This window comes from Strigops habroptila, chromosome 7 (genome assembly GCF_004027225.2).
Source record: "Strigops habroptila isolate Jane chromosome 7, bStrHab1.2.pri, whole genome shotgun sequence".
In the NCBI taxonomy this organism is placed as follows: domain Eukaryota; kingdom Metazoa; phylum Chordata; class Aves; order Psittaciformes; family Psittacidae; genus Strigops; species Strigops habroptila.
In genome coordinates, this window is record NC_044283.2 from 35,026,165 (window position 1) to 35,045,394 (window position 19,230).

At 37.3% G+C, this 19,230-nt stretch overlaps 1 protein-coding gene across 15 annotated transcripts in view; it reads right to left on the reverse strand.

The window, feature by feature from the left end:
- Positions 1 to 19,230, reverse strand: part of TENM3 (teneurin transmembrane protein 3) — an 817,612-nt gene that overhangs the window by 317,973 nt on the left and 480,409 nt on the right. For 14 of the 15 annotated variants that reach the window (XM_030491587.1, XM_030491600.1, XM_030491599.1 and 11 more), the window contains one exon: positions 3,527 to 3,829. In XM_030491587.1, coding sequence (XP_030347447.1) covers positions 3,527 to 3,758 — 232 coding nt within the window. In that variant the 5' untranslated portion in view covers positions 3,759 to 3,829. Of the gene's footprint in view, positions 1 to 3,526; positions 3,830 to 19,230 lie in introns of those variants that run through there. The other variant, XM_030491596.1, reaches the window with a different exon arrangement.

Genomic DNA, 19,230 nt, shown 5'->3' on the forward strand with positions numbered 1-19,230 from the left:
GAGATTATTCCAATGGCTGATTGTTCTCATTTTGCATAGCATTCTCCTATGTACTTTGTGCTACTTCACACAGCAGTTTTATTTTGTAAACACGGGAATTTCTCTGTACAACAGAGAAATTCAACTTTATACAGTCAGCTTAAATCCTGTATTCAGCAAGATACTTGGGCATATTCCAAAATGCAAGCATTCAGGTTGCTGAATTCAATTGGAAAAGTTGTACATTTAAATCAGGCTGCTCATTATAGTTGCATACTTCAAAGCATACAAAAATAAAGTGTCTTCTTCCTCCCTAACACATAAACAGCAAATAATCATAGTGTTGCACCTTGGAAAGTAAACAGTCTTTCATGGTGCTTCATCCATTGTCAAGGAATACTTTTAAAGCAAAAAGCTCATGGTCTTTATTTACATGGCTGGGTGCTGAGTTTAATTATCCACAGGCTTACCAATTTTTCTGAATCTTAACAACAAAGTAAAAATAAATAACTAAATCAGAAGTTCTAAAAATAGTACGCTAAATAATCCTCATCTGAAGAGTTTAAAAACAAAACCAGTTTTGCAACAGATGTAGGGGCTTAAGACGACCACCACAGTAGGTGTCTCAAGGATGTTAACTGAAAGCATGCTGCCTAGATGAAGTTAAAATTTCCTAAACAAGCATACCTGCTCTTCAAGTCTTGTTAAATGGGTTTCAAAATTAACATGATAATCCCAGTTATATAATAATTTCACATTCAAATGTTTTACTATGTGTTTTAAATGATATTTTTTGGGAATTACAGTAACAAACATGCATTTTTAGGCTCTTATTTATGTAATTAATCTCAAGCAACAGAAAATCAGACAAGGAAAAAGTTCTGTGACTGGAACTGACAGTTGGAGAACCTCTTCTCGACGAGATGTCCTGCGATAAACCTACCACTAAACAGGACACGCTTATCTCCAGTGGCAGTATCCATTTCTGAATTCCTACCATGGGATTTTGGGGAGCAGGAAGCACAAAGACGTGCTGAGAAATCTCAGAAAGAAGAGGTGGGAAATTTCTGATTCATCAGCAGAAAGCTTTGAAGGGCTTTACTCCAACATATCAGCCATAAAAACACACTGACGTTTTTAACAGTGTGCCACATTTGAGAGACTCAAGAAATTCATGTAACTATTCCAGCAGCTTTCCAGCAGACACTGGAAACTTGATATTGTTATTTTACACAGTGGTGGGTGTGTTTGTGTGTGTGTGTGTGTGTGTGTGTGTGTGTGTGTGTGTGTTAAAAAAAGTGAAACACTAGTCATGATTAATTCTAAAAAATAATTTCCAATTAAAGGTATTTATTAAAGCTTGACTTTTTTGCTTATAGATTTATTTCCTGTTGATTTAGCAGGCTAGAATGTAATTAGACTGTCAGAAAAACTACATGTCTACATTCCATTTCTAGACAGAGGGGGGAAAAAAAATAAATACAGAGAAGCATGTTTTATATATTATTTAAAAACCTTTGGAATGACCTTGAAGACCTTTTCCACAAAATGCTTCCAATGCCAGAAGCAGTAAATTCTTTCAAAGATGAATCAAAAGGAACATACTACCTAAGACAGCAAAACAAGCCCTTTATAACCTGACCCTATCAAACCTGCAGGCAGTCCCCAAAGGTGCTAAACCAGCATGCATTAGAGGGGAAGCCAATAAGCCAAACAAATAGAATTGAAAGGACAATGAGAAAAATCAAATGGGCACAGATGACAGTGCTGAGACCGCTGAAAGGTGAAGATGACACTACATGTGCCAGACTACCATTGCAGGGCTATAGACATGTAATTTATTGCATATTGGGCAATAAGTATTAGCTAAATAGCATGGTGTTTTTCTGAAGAAAATTAAGAGGAAAAAACCATCAAAGCCCCAGTGTACCATCATATATGACATGCCAGACTACAGAACTCCTTCCATACTATTCTTGCTATTTAAAAAGAATAGTACTCTATTCAGGCAATAGTTTGTGAATTCACTACATAAATTATCTCTATTTTGATAGAATTTTGCCACTAGTACTAAGAAACTGTCTACAGTACAGGTCTTAGAAAGCTTCCTCTTGAATTTACCTCATTAATGAGATCAAGGTGACTAACGTCTTAAAAACTAGAAAGTAGCGATGACCTGAAGTTTCAACATATCATAGAAACCAAAAATACACAGCAGAAAGCAGACAGACTACAGTAGGTGCCAGCCTCATTTACACCAGCCTAAGAGAAATACTTTTATTTTCTTCACAAATTTGTAGGCAAAAGTCAACACCATGTGGCCAGCTCTAATTCTAATGTAAAGTTATTCTACTTGGAACAAAGAAAAACCACCAATGGGGAAAATATTTTTAAACCTTTCTGAAATTAAAACTAAGGACTTCCTCACAAGGAGGAAGCTTTCTTTTTCTACCCATAAATCTATTCTTGTTTCCTCATAAAAGAGAAGATAGCTTTATACAAAAGGCTGAGGCATAAGTTCACACAGCTCTTGGCCTAGCTTTATCCTTTCAGATAACTGGGCTGCAGTACTCCGTGCATTTTGTAACTTGTTTTTTTTTTCTTATGTTAAGTAGTTTACTTGTAGAAATGCCAATTCCAGAAACTACAGTTTCGAAGCCAAAAATGACATGTAAGTGCTTAACCCTAACTGGTGCCAAGTTAACACTTAAAACCAGTGAGGTACAAAGAGACTTCCTGAGATTATCTAGTCCAAACCCTCTGTCAGCTACAGGAATTTGCCCAGGACTATATCCAGTCAGGCTTTGAGCATCTCCATGGATATTTAGATCTCTTCTGTCTCTCCAATCCTAGACTCAGATTCAACACTGAGCTCTAGTACTGTGCTAGCATCTGGTTAGATACCATAGATATCCACTAAAAAACAAAAAACAAAAAAAAAAAAAAAACCCAACCTCAAAAAACCCAAACAAACCTAAATGCATTAATCATTAACTAATTCACCTTAGTTACCATACAGCGCTCTGTTACCGCCCATGCGAGCTATAAGATAAAGGCACTGAGCTAATACATTATTCTTACACTCATCTACACACACTATGTTTCCCCAAACCTGTTCATAGGGCTTGGCCTTCTTGGAACAGTTGTATTTGTTTATTTTTATTAATTTTGAAGCTATTTACATTTTAGGTATGTTAGAGTGGCAAACGTTTGGGCAATCTGATGAGTCAGATTGATGCTGGGGGTCTAGTTTTTAAAATGAAAGGCCTGAATACTTCACATGAATTTGCAAAGTTGCCACTGACCCATTGCCCAACATGGGCCGTTTACTTAACTTTCCTGTGCATCATATATTACCTATTTCAAAGATGGTACGCAATGCTTTCCCACCTTCGTAAAACATTTAAGGAGATACAGGTGTACTATGTGTGTAGAGTATTACTAAAATTTATGATACTGGTGTAACAGCACACTTTTCCCACAGCAAGAATGCCTGGTTACTTGGTACTAATGAATTATACATTCTGAATTAAAACATCTTGCCTACCTTGTCTGGTATACTCATCTGCTTCTCTGTGGACCAAATCTTTTACCCGGTTTCCATACAGCAACCTAGAGGAATCATGATCAAAAGCTTTCAAGGTTTCACTGGAGCTGTAAGACTTCTGTGTAGGCACTCTGCACTCCTCATTTTCTGCAGAAGAATTTGTATAGCGCCGCTCCTTGTCTCGTCTGCTCTTTGTCAGGGAGCAATAAGGCCTACGTTCCTTCACATCCATACTTCATTCCTTCTCTGTGCACATCAGTCCAGCTTATTTAGAAGTCTTCTCCACATTCAGCTTACATTCACCTATAACAAAATTAGAAAGACAACGGCTGATGTGTTACAATGTCCTCTAATTGCAGTGATTGCTTCCTAATTGTCTAGGAGAGAAAGAAAGATCTCATCAGTGATGGGTGAGACACACTTTTGTAACACTTGCGAGACTTCCCGGAGTCTCATACGTGAGCTACCCTGATAAAAAAAAATTAGTAAAGAAATTTTTGTGAACAGCAACACAATAATTTTCTTTTTTATACAAGGGATTACAAGATCAAAAGCAGAGTGAGAACTGGGTGGGCAAAAAAAAAAACGTAGCTTTTCAGCTTCAAGAACATGTTACTGACCTAAAGTCTACCTGTAAGCGGACAGTCTTTTTCTGAGAAGGATGTATGCTTTAATGGCAAGTCTGACTTCTTTCTGTTTGCCATAAACTTCTGGTTTTAATGTCTGTTTTTTATATACAGACTTCTACAACATTTTATTGAAATTTCTATTCTAAGAAAATTGTTCTCATTGAGAAAATATACACATAATTTTACAGCAAGCTACAAAAACATTACAGGTGGTGTGCAGGAAGACTTCTCCAAGGCACTATATTCTATATAGCTTGCCCTAGAAAGCAAGTAGCTGTTTGATTTGTAAATGACAGTCAGAAATAGCTTTTCCTTCCCTTAAATTCTAAAGGAATATTACACTAAAAATCTTATTTCTGTTACTATTTATTTTGCTTTACAGTTCATTCCACTTAGATTTCAAAACAAGGCTTGTCAGTTTAATTTCTTGGGTCCTGCACACTTAACCAAAATATCTACATTTGGGACAGAGTGAGAAACAGTTGGGAAATTTTGCTTCTGTTCTTTAAAGAAAAGAAAAATAAATCAAAAAATAAAATACTTTTAGTAGCTGACAAAACATCTAAATGAAGAACACTACTTTGTGACTGCAGCTGTTAACTGAGGCCTTGGTATTTCTCATTTAACACCTTATGTTAGGGTTCTCTCCTTTGTCTCCAGGAGAACTCTGCTCCACTCAATTTAAAATACTTAAATACCACAACTGATTATTTTACAAAGTGCTATCAGTTAAGTCCTTTGTGATGGACAATTAAAATGACAGTTTACAGCACATATCACAAAGCAAAGGCCAACTCCATTTGCACTCTGTTCAGCAAAACCAAGGTCACTTTAGAACTTTTCACCTATTTCATTTTAAACGTTTAATATCAAACAAACTAATCAGTTGTCACACCTGAAAAGATTTTTTAGAGTATTTAATTTACTACAGAACTGTAACTCAAGTTTGTGAATGGCAGCCGGCCTTTTATTATTCTGTTTTGAAATTCTCAGAAAAGCTCTTTCATTTCTTGACCTCTGTGAATCTCAGTTTAGACAAAAAGACAAAGCCTTCCATTTAAGCAAACTTCTTCTATATTTATTGTATTTTTCAAATGTTAAGTGGTTAAAAAGAAATTGAAATATTTGTACATGACCAGGAAACCCAAAGTTTTATAACAGAATAGTTCACTATATGTATGACTATTTAGACAGATGTCTGCATGGCCATGTAGCAGATTTTCTTAGTTTATTAGAAACACTCAGATTTTAAAATATTTGACTAATAAATGCGTGTTCTTTCTACATAAAAACAATTTTCTAGACATTTTTATAAACTTTGTGTTTTATTAACACCAAACTGAATCCTGATTTTAAAAATCATTATTAACAGACACACAGGCATTCTTTCGGAGTGTAAGGACTTCATGTGGAATCATATCTCCCCTTTCACCTATTGTTTCAAGACTTTAAAGGGGCACTAATTCCTAAAATCTCTAAATCATGCCATGGGAAAACTGACATACACTATTGATCAAAGATGAAATAATTTTGATTTTTTTCCAACTTTCCAAGCTCTTTTATAATATAAAAACAAAACCCAACAAAATAAAATAACAACAACAACAAAACCAAACCAAACCCAAACCAAACCAAACCTAAACACACAAAACAACAATCCAAAAACCCCTAAACAAACACAAACCCTTCTTTGTGCAATCAAAAGGCAGTTTTCTGGGTTATCTATTGCCTTGTCAGGTAAAGAATGAAAAGGTTAAAAAAGTACAGGTTATTTAATAGCACCACATTATAGAGACACTAACGGTGATTACACTGCCACAATAATGAAGACTAGTGGATTTTTTGTGGGCATTTCTGGCAAAGAAAAAAACCCTTGTAAGATTTAAGAACCTGATCTTTTTGAATCTGGCATTATACAAAACATCTGTTTACTGTCAGTAACCCTTAACTTTAAAAATCAATAGTATTTATTGGTATTTCAGTGTTTACTCAAAGTTTTAGGAAACACTTCATAACCTCAGGCTCATACCTCAAATTATTTCATCAGTGAATACACATATCATCAGTGAATACACATAAGAAGGAGACAGAATAAAAGCTATCTTGAAGATCTGTCTACAAATAAGTGTTCTATACCATGATCAGAACACAAACATATTTGCAGAATACAGAAATAGGTATCAGTGTTAACATTTAGTAGTAAGCCAGGAATGAGAATTCAAACAAAGGAAGACTTGCAGATGGCTTTACAAAATCTGAACCGTTAGTCTTTTTACTGAGGTGGGATGTTTTACAGTCTCAGGACTGTGCAGGTCTTAACTTGTCCCATCATGAATTTTATCCCCCCTACCCCTTTTAAAAAAAAAAACCCAAAACCAAAAAACCCTTTACCCCCAACTTCAGAGAAATCTTTTCTAATATCGAGAAAAATATTTTCAGAAAAAAAAAAAAAAAACAACCCAGAACTTTCATTTACTGCATCTGCTCAGCTCCTTTCTTATCAAGATCACTATAGTTAAGATATTAATGAGTTCTCCCATTCAAATCTTCATATTTAAATGAACCACTGTTACACAATTTGAACGTATTTCTTCTCCTCTGTTTTCTGTAACACAAAGGCTGCATCCCAGGGGGAATTACCTGAGTGCAGTGACTAGCTTCCTTTTACTATGCCTTAGAAGAAGCTCAGACAGAATATTGGTAACGGGTATAATACAAAATCAAGGGAACACAGCAACTATTTCACAAATCAGATAAAAATTTTAAACCAGCTTAAATTTATTTTGTAGAATGTTACAAAAACATTTGCCTTCATCTGCAAGCAATTTTTGCCCATATGTCAATATTTATAGTCCATTGAATAGCTTTGCTCCAATTACATGAAAGAATTTTTAGAGCAATATTTACAAAGCTATTGAACTACTAACTCACCCACAAAAGTTCCTAAATACTGTTACATGTTGTATTACAATACTGATGTGAAATGACCTGCATATACTGAAGAAAATTGAAAAAGATTTTGTGCGTGCTACTACTTCAAGTTTATGTCTAATGCCTTCTGAAGTATAAAGACTGAGGATGCTCATCTTTGTCACTGAACACTGGGATATCCTGTGACTTTTTCAGTGATCTGTTCAACATTACAGACTACTGGCTGGATTTCACATGAGAGTGTTTGCTGACCACCAGACCGACATGTCAGCTCTTCCATAGTCATGCCTATTTGTGTACATAGCTTAGCTGATTGTGGCCTCAGACTGTGCTTTCTCAGTAAAATTTTCCAAATTTTAAGAACAGTTCAAAACAGTAAAGAGGAGATGCCAATTTTTAAACCAATACTTACACATTACTTTTAACTGAATTTAGAAGGGAAGCAGGAGAACCAGAGAAGCATTTCTTGTACATGACCAGGTCATTGGGACCACAGTGTTCATTCCCTTATGTGCCAAGGGACATCATTAGCACATTTAGCACAATATTTAATTACCAAGTCAGATAAGGCACGTACAAATAATAATTAAAATAACAAAATTACCAAAGTTCTTTCTTCTACTCTAAGTGTTGTGAAGTCCCCAGGTGTAAACACCAAAATAGAGCATAAGGCACATTCACATGAAAGTGTCAAAGCTACGCAGGGAGCTTGGATGACTGAAGACTCAGTTACAGGCAAAGCTGACTGACGCAGGGGTTAGAAGTGTTACACTGTATTTAAAGTTCCCCAGGACAGCCTTAGAGGAGTTCCTCTTCATCATCTATTGCAACATAACACAGAGTCACTGTTGCAAAAAAAAAAACAAACCAAAAACAACGCACCAGAAAAAAAAACAAAAAAAAAAACCAAAAAAAAAAAAAACAAACCACCTATCTTTTTTTTTTCTTTACAATAAAAAAGCCTCAACACTAAAGCCCTACACTGCAATATAGGAAAAGTACAACAGACATAAAACGTAGTATATATTTTAATTGCCAAGATGTAAACGAGGCTTCAGGGTCATGCTAGAGAGTGTTATCTAAAACATCCAGCTTCAACTTTAGCATGCCTGCAGGCCTTTTCAACTGTTATGGAAAATTACTGCATTTAATTCAGCGGCTTCAATTCCGAGTTCCCCAAAGGGTTATTACAAGTTGGGCAACAGGATGGCAGTCCTGCCTAACCTACACAGTGCTCTGTCCCCATCTCTCACTCTGAGAACCTTCTTCCAGCATTAAACCTAGTTCAGTGAACACCAAAGTAACCAATTAAGAAGTCTAAATATACCTCAATATTTTATGCCCTTTGATATCTAAAAAGCTACATAGGCATGAAGTAGTAAAAAGGTAAGAACTAAAAGATGTTTGTTACTAAAATTAAGAGATAATTATATAGAAAAGATTATGCCACTGGGTTGATTTATGGATCTACTATGGAGTATATTATATTTCCTTTCAATGCGTATATTCATTTTAGACATCTCAAAACACACAAAGCTAAAATTGAACTAGTTCTGAGAAGAACAGGAATCACTTTAGTATATACGGTGCACAAATAAAAAAAAGTTTCAAAAATGAGAGGATAAAACCTGTAGATTCCTTTGTTACAGAAGAATAGTAACAAAGTACGGAACACTATTATAAAGGAAGGCCCAACAAGACCTCTCCTACACATTCTCAAAAGGAGAAGGATCAGTAAGGAAAGGAGCATGCTGCTCAGAGCAGAGCCCTTCTTCCCTCCCTGTGGGCTGCAAAAGTGAGCCAGGGAAGGAACTTGCATATTACATACCACAAACCTGCCTCGCAACATCTAAATCTAACTGTAATTCTTAGAAATGCCTAAATTGTATTCCCAGCTGCATTCAAAAGCCTGCAATATTATTATTGAATTACTAATATTTTTATTACTAATTACTGTCATTACAAACTAAGAATCATTGATCCTTCCATGCCAAACCCTTAATACAAGCATAGTCTGAATGCTTACTTAGACTGGGAACAAGTTTCCTTTCCTTTCATGGCACACTACTACATTAACACAGGCAGTAAACGAATCGTAAGAATTTGGGGAGAAGAAGCAGGCTTGTACTTCTATCTGAAACAAGAGCAGAGGATTTTAGGGACTGCAAGTCAAGATGGTGTTTGATGCCTATTCTCAGCATTGACAACAGCTGTTGAAAATAACATCTAAGTAGTGCTGTTGAATAGATACATTACTGCAAGTGTCATTATTGCAATTTAATAATAATTTCTTTTTAATCTGTAATAGTTTACTAATATACTACATTAGTTAAAATTTTCACTAGGCAGAGTACTTGCGTGACTCTTAACAGCAAAACAACAGAGCAAATCAGCTGATACATGTAACATATACATTAAAAAGCCTAAATGCAATGCACAGAAATTAAGAAAATCTCCTGTCCACAAAAAATACTCACAATTCACACAACTAATCACCCATAAAACCTATTACAAACAAATACTAAAAAAAACTGAAAAAGCATAAAAGAGTGATGAAATTTCCACTTCAATGGCTGATAAAGTGAGATATGTCAGAAATCAACTGAGCTGGAAAAATGACACTTTGAAGAGGTGCTTAGGATGATCTGTAGCCATGGTGTGCCATTAGTCAAACTGATGACTCTTAATAAATGGACATTTCAGGTCATCATATCTAGAAACTCACTTCCTAATATTAAAAGTCTATCTTCCCGCACAGAAACTAGAGAGGATGCATCTGAAGTCAGCATTCTTGAGGGGGAGTGGGAAAGAGATGGCCTATCAGACAGGCAGTTCACAAGTTAAAATGTAAAAAAACAAAACAAAACAAAACAAACAAACAAAAAAAACCCAAACAAAACCACTAACTACCCCTATGTTTTAAAATTAAATTACAAATGAAAAAGAAGGGGGGGAAGGAGAGCAGGAATACCAGTAAAAAAAATATTGTGTATTCTTGAAGCATTTTTCTGCATCAGTCAGGGGAACAGAACACTCGTATCTACCATCACTACAGGATGTAATGTTAGTAAGTTAAAAAATTACTTTACATAGTCTATCCAAAAATCTCAACTTCATTAGAGACAGAATAAACAACAAAGAAATGCACTCTATGTTCACTATAGAAGAGTCTTCCAATAAGAGCCAGGAAAATGAGCAAGGTAAGAGTTCTGCAGGGCCCTGGTTAGTTATAGAGGTTGATGTTTGTGTAACAATTTGGCTGCTATTACTTAAAATTGAAACCCTGGGGGCAAGGCTGGGGAGAACACTTCATGCTTTCCCTCACATAGGCAGAAAGAAAAGATGCACCCTCTGTAACAATCAGAGTAGAGGGAGTACTTCTCTAAATGACATTTTCCTGTGAGGGTACAAAGACTGTACATCAGCATTTGAGATGGAGCTACAGTTATTTTTGCTTGCTGGAAACCCTCCACACAGCAAGGCTGCAAACGTTAGGAAGAGAAGCCTGAAATTAGCTGTAAGTTGCTATGCACAATAGTCTATGTGCTGGCTATGAAGTTGCCTAGCAGGCCCTGCAGAAAAACATAACTTGCAAGGAGGAGGGCTAAGGTGCTAGCTCACTGCTCTGTCAACCAGAACAGCCTCTTCTGAGGAACTTGGTACAGGGTTACACTGACAATTTGTTCCTCCTTGGGAGGAATGGTTTACAGGAACTGTCATGAACTCTGATCTTGAGACGAAGTGTCTGCCTCTAACTTGAGTGAATTGAGTAAGATGTGTTTTATCTTGAAGGACCGAGAGAGCTGAGTGAGAAAGAGAACACAGAGACCGAAAGAGTGAAATAATGTGCTATGCTCCTGTAGAAAGAATAATGATGAGAATATATGATAAAAACATGGAGGGGCAAAGAAAGTTAGGAGAGCAGAGATGCTACAGTATAAAGAGAAAAATAATATCAAAATGAGCTCAGGACAGCAAGTGGAGAGAGACAGAATCATTAGCACTCAGTATGGCAACACTGGGGAAGAGAAGTGACACAGCAAGCTAGAAAGAGAGATAAGATTAAGAGGAAAAACAAGCAGAGGAAGAGAACAAAGAAAGCTTCAGAAGAGAGAAACTTTGTGCCTCATTTACTTCAGAGCCAAGTAATAAACTCTGAGAGAGTCAGCACTGGGTAATTCATTATTCAGCAGCAACTAAACCCACCTAAATACTTTCCTCCACTCTTTAAAACTTGAAATTCATCCTTTTTGCCTTTATGCCAATTAATCTCCTTTCCTATCCATCTTCTACATGATTCCCCCCATCATGGTCTTACTTAACCTATCTCAGTGGTCTCCTGATTTATGCGAGGATAATTTCTTCTAGAATGGTATCTCTCAAGTTTACTTTTGCACCTGCTCAGAGCTCTTCCACATAGTCCACTTTTCTTCTGGAACAAAGGCATAGAAATCTAGAGATTTTTAAAACTAAAACAAGTGGGATGGAGAACCTGACACAGGAGCAACATATAACAAGCCATCAGCAAAGGAGCAATAGCCCCCGAGTCCCCAAACAGAGAGCACAGCACAACGGTTTTTGTGTTTCTGTTTGGAGAACAAAGCTATCAGTATGTCAGCTTCACCATCTGAATAGGCTGTCGATCATTCAATTCCCCCTTCAACAACTCAGAGTTAATTTCAAACAATTTGACAGTAGTGAGGTTTCAAAAATAAAACATCTCTCAAGTCACTATAAAGGAAATGAAGTATATTACATGTGACATGCAAGAGTTGGGCATACAGTCACAAGGCTAAGCTGAAAATATCATTGTGAAGGTGTCCGGAAATGAAAGGAGGACCTGAGGAAACTGCAGTGAGGATGTCATTGAGGACACACAGGAGAGGGAAGAAAGGATAGCGAAGGGTAGGTACTAAAGCTATTGCTGTGGTCGCACGACATGAGATACTCATACATCATCAGCTTTCATTTCCATGAACAGCTTCTCATAGTGAAAGCTGAAATTCCAAATAAACAGCAACATTCACAAGATTTTTTTTTTCACAATGATCTGACAGGTAACCAGATTTTTCAATCCCAGGCACACTGTAATTAGAATACTGTTGCAGTCTGGAAGCCTGGAGAATTATTTAGTGACTCACCTCAATAGAGAGTGAACTAGTAAGGTGTGTTAGGCAACCTGCTGCTGTGGGGTTTTTTTGTGCTCAAGAGCTCAGGTTTGCTCAAACTCACACCCTTGGCCCCCAATTACTTTTTCGAAACACCAACAAATCAAAACCACTAACATAAACAAGAAGAGACCCAAACATGATGAAAAATCCCCACAGAAACATGAGTACTGTATGCTCACACTGTCACAAAATTCATTTACCACTCGTAACACAGTAGTGCGGAACTTCCTACATAACATGAAGTAAAGCACCATTTAACTTAAGTTTACAGTAGCAATCCCCGCTACTGTATTTAACTATCCCATCTATTCAGACTATATCAGCTGTCATGTTTTCCTCTATACTCCCCAGGTTCCTGCTTCCCTCTCTGCACAAGCTGTGTTGTCTTGTCACATCGTCTAATTGTCTCTTCCTTCAGCACTATCCAACATCAGCAGACAGTAAAGGCTGGAGGTTGTTTGCCCTGCTGGATCACTTCCTTTCTGTAATCCCTGTTCTAACTCTCTTTTGAACCATCCCTTTCATCGCATCAGATTTTTAGACTTACCTTAAATGTCATACAAAAACTTTTTGTCCTGTAATCACCCCATTCCACTCTTACCTCCCAGGTTTTGTCTCTAATTTCAGCAGAACTAAGACTTTGATTAGGCCAAACAAAAGAATAATGCATTTGAAAACAAGTTCCTTGGATAACTATTGGAGAGACAAGATTTCCCACAGTACTTAGCAATTTTCTTCAAAGGACCATGTTTCTTTCTGAAAATGTCCACACAGCCTACTCTGGCAAGGCTCTACCTGACTACAAACCAAGATCCTCTCTATTAATAGAACTCAAAGAACAAACAATTAACCTATAATAATGCAAAGCCTCCTTCAGGAAGCTGGGAAAGTAGGACAAAGAACTACCTCCTGCTGACCTCCTCTTCTGCTGGGTTATGTTACCTATAGGTAACCACCTGTGCTCCCACATACCACCAAATTTCTACCACAGGGGTGCATCAGAGCTGCTGCTGGCAGAGCCCAATGACAGCACCTGGTCCCCTGCACTCACATCTCTCAGAGAAACCAGTCTTGACTTGTGAAATCTTCACTGCCTGAAGTTCTCAATTTTGCAAAAGAAGCATGAGCTTCTACAGTAAGTGTTGAGCAGCATCCCATTATGCCTTTGGAGGGGAAGGAAGTTGCTTCTTTAAATTCCCACTTAGAAATACCCAGAATTTCTCAGTACAATCATTGACTAAAAAGCCTTCTAACTAAAAAACAATTCACTTCAGCAACAGCTCTGAAGGTGACCTTAAAAGGGTGGGCAATTTCTGCCCTTTAAAAAAGTCTCTTAAAATAAACAGAAAGTCAGACTCGAAACACATGGACAATTAACTATAACAGAATAAAGAAAATATTATAAATGAAATCCTTTTTGATCTAACACAATTTTGTAGAGAAGCTCCACAGTTCAGTTACACTGGAATGAAACTATATGTAATTGTACAGGTGCAAAACTGAAAGCCAGGAACACTGCAGGCTTTGGCTCATTTACATGACAAGGAAAGCACAAGCAGACAAGGAAAAGAACCTTTCCCACAGTGACAGTCAAGATGCCTCAGAGACATCCATCTGGATTACTTGAGTGGATGAGCAGGTAGTTTACTTTCTACGCTGTTTCAAGTATTTCCAATTCTGTTTTAATATAAAACACAGAATGTAAGTATCTCTAAATTGTTATTTGCATGGCCTTATACAGTATCATATATGGTACCTTATATTGTAAATGAAAAACCATTTGATTTTCTTACTCTATAGTTAAGGACAGAAACGTCATTCCAGTATAGGCTCTTCCAAGCATTAACTTTTTCCTGAATTGTCTTGATACTTGAGATATTTTTTGTGGTAACAGAAAGAGAGCATGAGATGCATGAGAAGGCAGGATCCTTGAAGGTTTCAACTCCACTCAGGTGGAGTTGAGGGGCTCATGTTTATCCTAAATTGAAGGACTATATAGCATAAGTAGGAAATGCAAGAAGTTCCTTCAACTGCATTAGCTGCATTCAGAAGCATTTAAACTTTTAGGAAAATACTGATCATTTTCTCACACTCCTGAAAGTGGGGCAGGACTGAAGAAATGCAAGTACTAGAAAAAGGAAAACACACCCACAACCTGTATCTGAACTTAGTGGCATCAAAATCTTGTCTCTGTATTCACACAGCTGAGGAACACACTTGAAAACACACAGCACTGAGAGATCCAGTCTGTACTGAAAAGTTTTGCCAACATAGCTGAATTTCCTAGAAGCCATAGCTTAAGCTAGCAAAATTTATTGTGCAGATGCAGCGATGCTGACGGAAGAGTGCACTTTTAAAACCACTGATGTAGATAAGCCCTGAGACTGGAGCCAGTCTGATGAATATCATAGGCTCTTAATGCATACAGGTGAAAGGATGAGCACACCCAGCAGACTGAATGAAGGGGTTCACACGGCTCCACTGTCATCTATGGGCATACTCATCTTCTGGGGAGGGCTCATTCAGCTGGGAACAATGAATGAATAGGCTACTCCACACCTTCAATTCATGCACAGACTGCCTTGTTGTGCTGCGTGGGGCTGTTGGGCAGGATTAGTGATACGATTTGTGTAAGTTAATTGGGGTTTCCAAGAAGCAGGTGTCAAAGAAAAAGATTTAACACAGCATATGTGCCGCTATTAGGGAAGTTTATCTTTCACATAGTGGAACAGGACAGATAAAGGATATCTTAATATTCCTTTACATCAGTTAGGATCTCCATATAACTGAATTATAATCAAAGAATTCTCACACACAGAGAGCAAGTAATGCAAACAAAATTAAAAAGAAACAAAACAAAAACCAAACAAGCCCATAAACACCAAGCACAGCTTTAATAGAGAATGACAGACTTGCACAGAGTTTGAAATATAGTAACGAAGACAAGAGTAAAGCAGGTAAAAGAGATTGGAAAGGTGAGGAGACATTTTAGAGTTCTGTCGCCTCACTAGGCACATAACCATCAGATCTTAACTGGTGCAGATCTTGTTTCCCTAATGCTTAAAAAGCTTAACTGAACATTACAATGATAATGAAATGTGTATATGCACTTATAAATACATACACATATAAAAATCAATGCTCTCTATATATGCATATATGAATAAAATACACCTATGAAGGACATAATGTGGGGAAAGTATTATTAGAAGTCATTTTCTTTTGAAACTAAAGTAACAAAAGCCACTATGAAGCTAATCTAAGTCAAACCAGCTTGGGAAATTTAGGTCACTAATCTGACTCCCTTAACCCCTTCAGTAATTGTATATCGCAAAACACTGTAATACTGATGATTTATCGCTTCACAATATTGAGTTCTTTATGGTAAAAGAGACTAAACCAAGATAACCAGGGAATACTGGAGGAAGGAACAAGGTAGAAATGTTCTTAAACTATGTAAGTTCAGTTTTAAAATAGTCTCTCTTCTCCCTCCCCTGAAAAAAAGCCCAGAAAACAAACAAACCCAATCTCCCCCAAAACTCAAACCAACTAAACAAGAATCTCCCCCATTCTCTTTTGCATATTAGTCAAATATGCAAAATGCCATTGTGGAGATAAATTCTACACTGGTTTTGGACTCTGAAGCTAGAAAAACATAACACTGTAATTGCTTCCAAATTCCTTTTATCTCTTTCTTCTGTTAAAATGAAATTTATTATGGAAACAAAACTAGCATCGTTAGCAATAGTGAAAAATTGCTATGCATTGCTCTGTATTGCCTTACCTGTTATTCCCCACAGGGTTATGTTCCTGTCTACCTGAAGGAGAAATTCGTAGCTTTTAGCACAGATGCCAGGTTTATCAGAAGCTGCTGCCTCAGAGAGTACTGTCTATCAGCAAGTCAAAAACACTGCTGTGAGGCTGCATCTTCCATCTCTTATTTAAGCATTTAATTACCTTTTGCAACAACATGGTCACAACAACAGAAATACTACCAGCCGGTACATGACTCTGATTTAAAGGGCACTGACTGTCCTGAAGAATAGTTAAATTAGAGATTGTGTCACGGTTACTCAGTAACAGCTACAACATAAGGAACTAATGAAGTACTATTTTATCTTACTGCGATGTCAGTCCTGAAAGCTTAAGCATACCAGTTCAGCGTGCGCAACGCTTGCGATAGGACACAATACAATTTTCTTAGAAAGCAATCTGTCAGTCTCAATCTCTGAATGCCTTATCCATAAAATCATGAAGCAGGTTGGCTTCATCAAATGAGACATAATTCAAATTCACAAAGCACCATTTGCTAGAACCTTGGTGATAAAATTCTGGAGTCTGGGTTTTCGTTCAACAACAGAAAAAAAAAAGTACTTAAGAGTCTTTTGAGGAAGTTCATGTTCTTCCTATTGACTGAAGAGGATGCCAACAGGATTTGGCAGAGGCTTGCAAGAAATTCAGCTAAAAACTTAAAAAAAACAGAAAACAAAGAAAACCCCAATCTCCCCCCTGCTCCACCCCCCCAAAAAAAAAAAAACCCACCATAAAACCAAAATGACCTTTTTAGCCGGTTTTAAATATGAAGTTTGACCTGCAGCTATTACTTCAGTCATCCTGGTTTAAGTGCATTGGGTAGTGCTGACTGACACAGTTCCCTCAGACAGGAAATGTGATCCAGATGCTCATGATTTCAGAAGGCTTTAATCTAATTGTATTTCTATATATGAAGTAGCCCAATAAATATGATTCTTGCCAATGCTAGTGAAAGGCCAGAGGCTTTGTGCTGACCTGGCAGCATAGGGTCTTGGGGGCTGTCTGTGGTTGTCTTGACCTGAGCTGGTTTTAACAGTTGCCAGCTGGTGGAGCAATTATTGCCTAGCCTGTCGCAAGAGCAGTGGGAAAGTCTGACACCTTGCAGCAGTCACTGGGGAACAGAGAAAAGGGCTACACACCAGCTGAGGCTAGGGGAGGCCTTTGAGGCAGCATTCAAAACCTGAGCTGGCAAGTGATGAGAAGAAAGCAGACTACAATAAAACATAAAAACCACGCTCAAGTGGACCAAGATCAAGAAGGAAGCCAGACCCACCATGAACACCATGCTCCCTGTGATGGAGGGCAGGGAATGATGGTGACTTCACGAAAACACCCCATACACACACCCACCATTTTGTTTCCATCATCACAACCCAGAGGAAAACTGGAAAGGCAGGGCAAGTGTAACACCAAAAAGAGCAGGCACTTGGAAGTTCTGTTTAACAATTTTAAATGTATTATTAAAGAGGCTTTTCTACATTACCATGGTCTATTAGACTGTTAAAACATTAACTGGACTATAAGGAAATTCTTAGTTCTTTATCTAAGGCATGTGCCTTTTACCTTAAGATTCAGAGTGTATCAATAAAGAGCATCTTCCCATCCACAATGAAGAGCTTTTAAAAGCAAATGAAGAACTGTAAAAGCCTTGGAAGATTTTAAAAACAACTTGGGTTCCTGACAGCTGTAGATCATTAGCTCTCCTGCCACTTTCCATTGTTTTTTCCTTACTCTGTCCATATGCGAAACCTTTGTCTTTAGTACCACACTGTAGAGAGTAATAACAATAACGGATGCTGCCATACAAGCTTTCATCTGATCAACAGCATCTGACTGACGAGCATTTGTCACAGGACACTAATGGCATGCATGCTAAATCATGTCGTGATTATTACATACTGCATCCAAGTGCTCTCTTCCCAAGTTCATAATAAGCACCTATAGCTTTCAGAATAAAAAAAGGGAGAAGAAACTTTAGATAATATAGTATTAAATTTGACCTACTGAAACAAAAGAATTTTAAATACTGTATCATTAAAAGCCAACTATTTCAAGGAAGCTATAAACAGTCCATATTTTAAATAAGCAAAACTCTACGTGACATCAAGAAAAGCCTTACCTTCCACCATGTGTGTCCTGGGTTTTAAACCATGACAATGTGTCAGTTATAATCAAAATGATCTTACTGCCAATCTTTGTTTCAAGTAATTTTACTGCTACAGTAATTGGGTTTATATGTTTAGTTGGATAGGTAATGTATATATCTAGTAATTATATCATGCATTAAAAGATCTGCTTTATTACTAACACTGTAATCAGCTCACAGAGAGTGCTTACTGAAACAGCAAACACTTTTCATGGAGCTTCTTTGTTCCATTACTGCATGAGACCTGTGATTAATATTAACCTTTACTTCAGCAGAGATACTTACAAAAGTGAGAAGAAAATATTCTCTTACTTGATCCTTCGGAAGCAGCTGCCCTCACTCTCACAGACCTTAAATACCCAAATTCCCAGAGACAGTTTTGTGAAATGAATCCTTTGATGAGCTAGAGAATCAGGCATTTTAACAAAAAAACCAACCCCTCTCTCTACACTCTGCTGCTGCCACCCTTTCTAACGATTATAAGCCTTCAGTACTGTGAATAATTCAGAAACTCATCTGTTCCTTTCCGTGTAAAGACAATGGTGAGAGAAAAAGGTCACTTGTTTTTCCCCTCTTCCAACCACTGACTTCTCCATCCCAGCACTGGTCTGAGATCACATGATACACTGAGTGTTTGACATGCATCCCCTGACAGCTTCTTAGCAGGATTTAGTCTGTTTAGCTTAAAGTACAAAAATAATAGGAGCACAAAGGAATGACAAGTTTCAGCAGTTATACACACAGTACCAGCATTCACATTTGCTGTAGCTATTTCAGATACCTGATGTACAGTAGGCCTATGTTTAATTATAAAATAGACAGATGTCAGCATACATATTTAACCAGGCAATCTGGTACTGATGCACAGAAACAGTGGTACTTGAAAAACATTTATTAAAAATAATATGAGCAGTATAAACACCTGTTTTCCAAAGACTAACACTTGAGAATACTCCCCTTCAGGCCTTTTTGAAAAGACTGTAAATTCACTGCCATTTCCTCTTTAATCTTGTG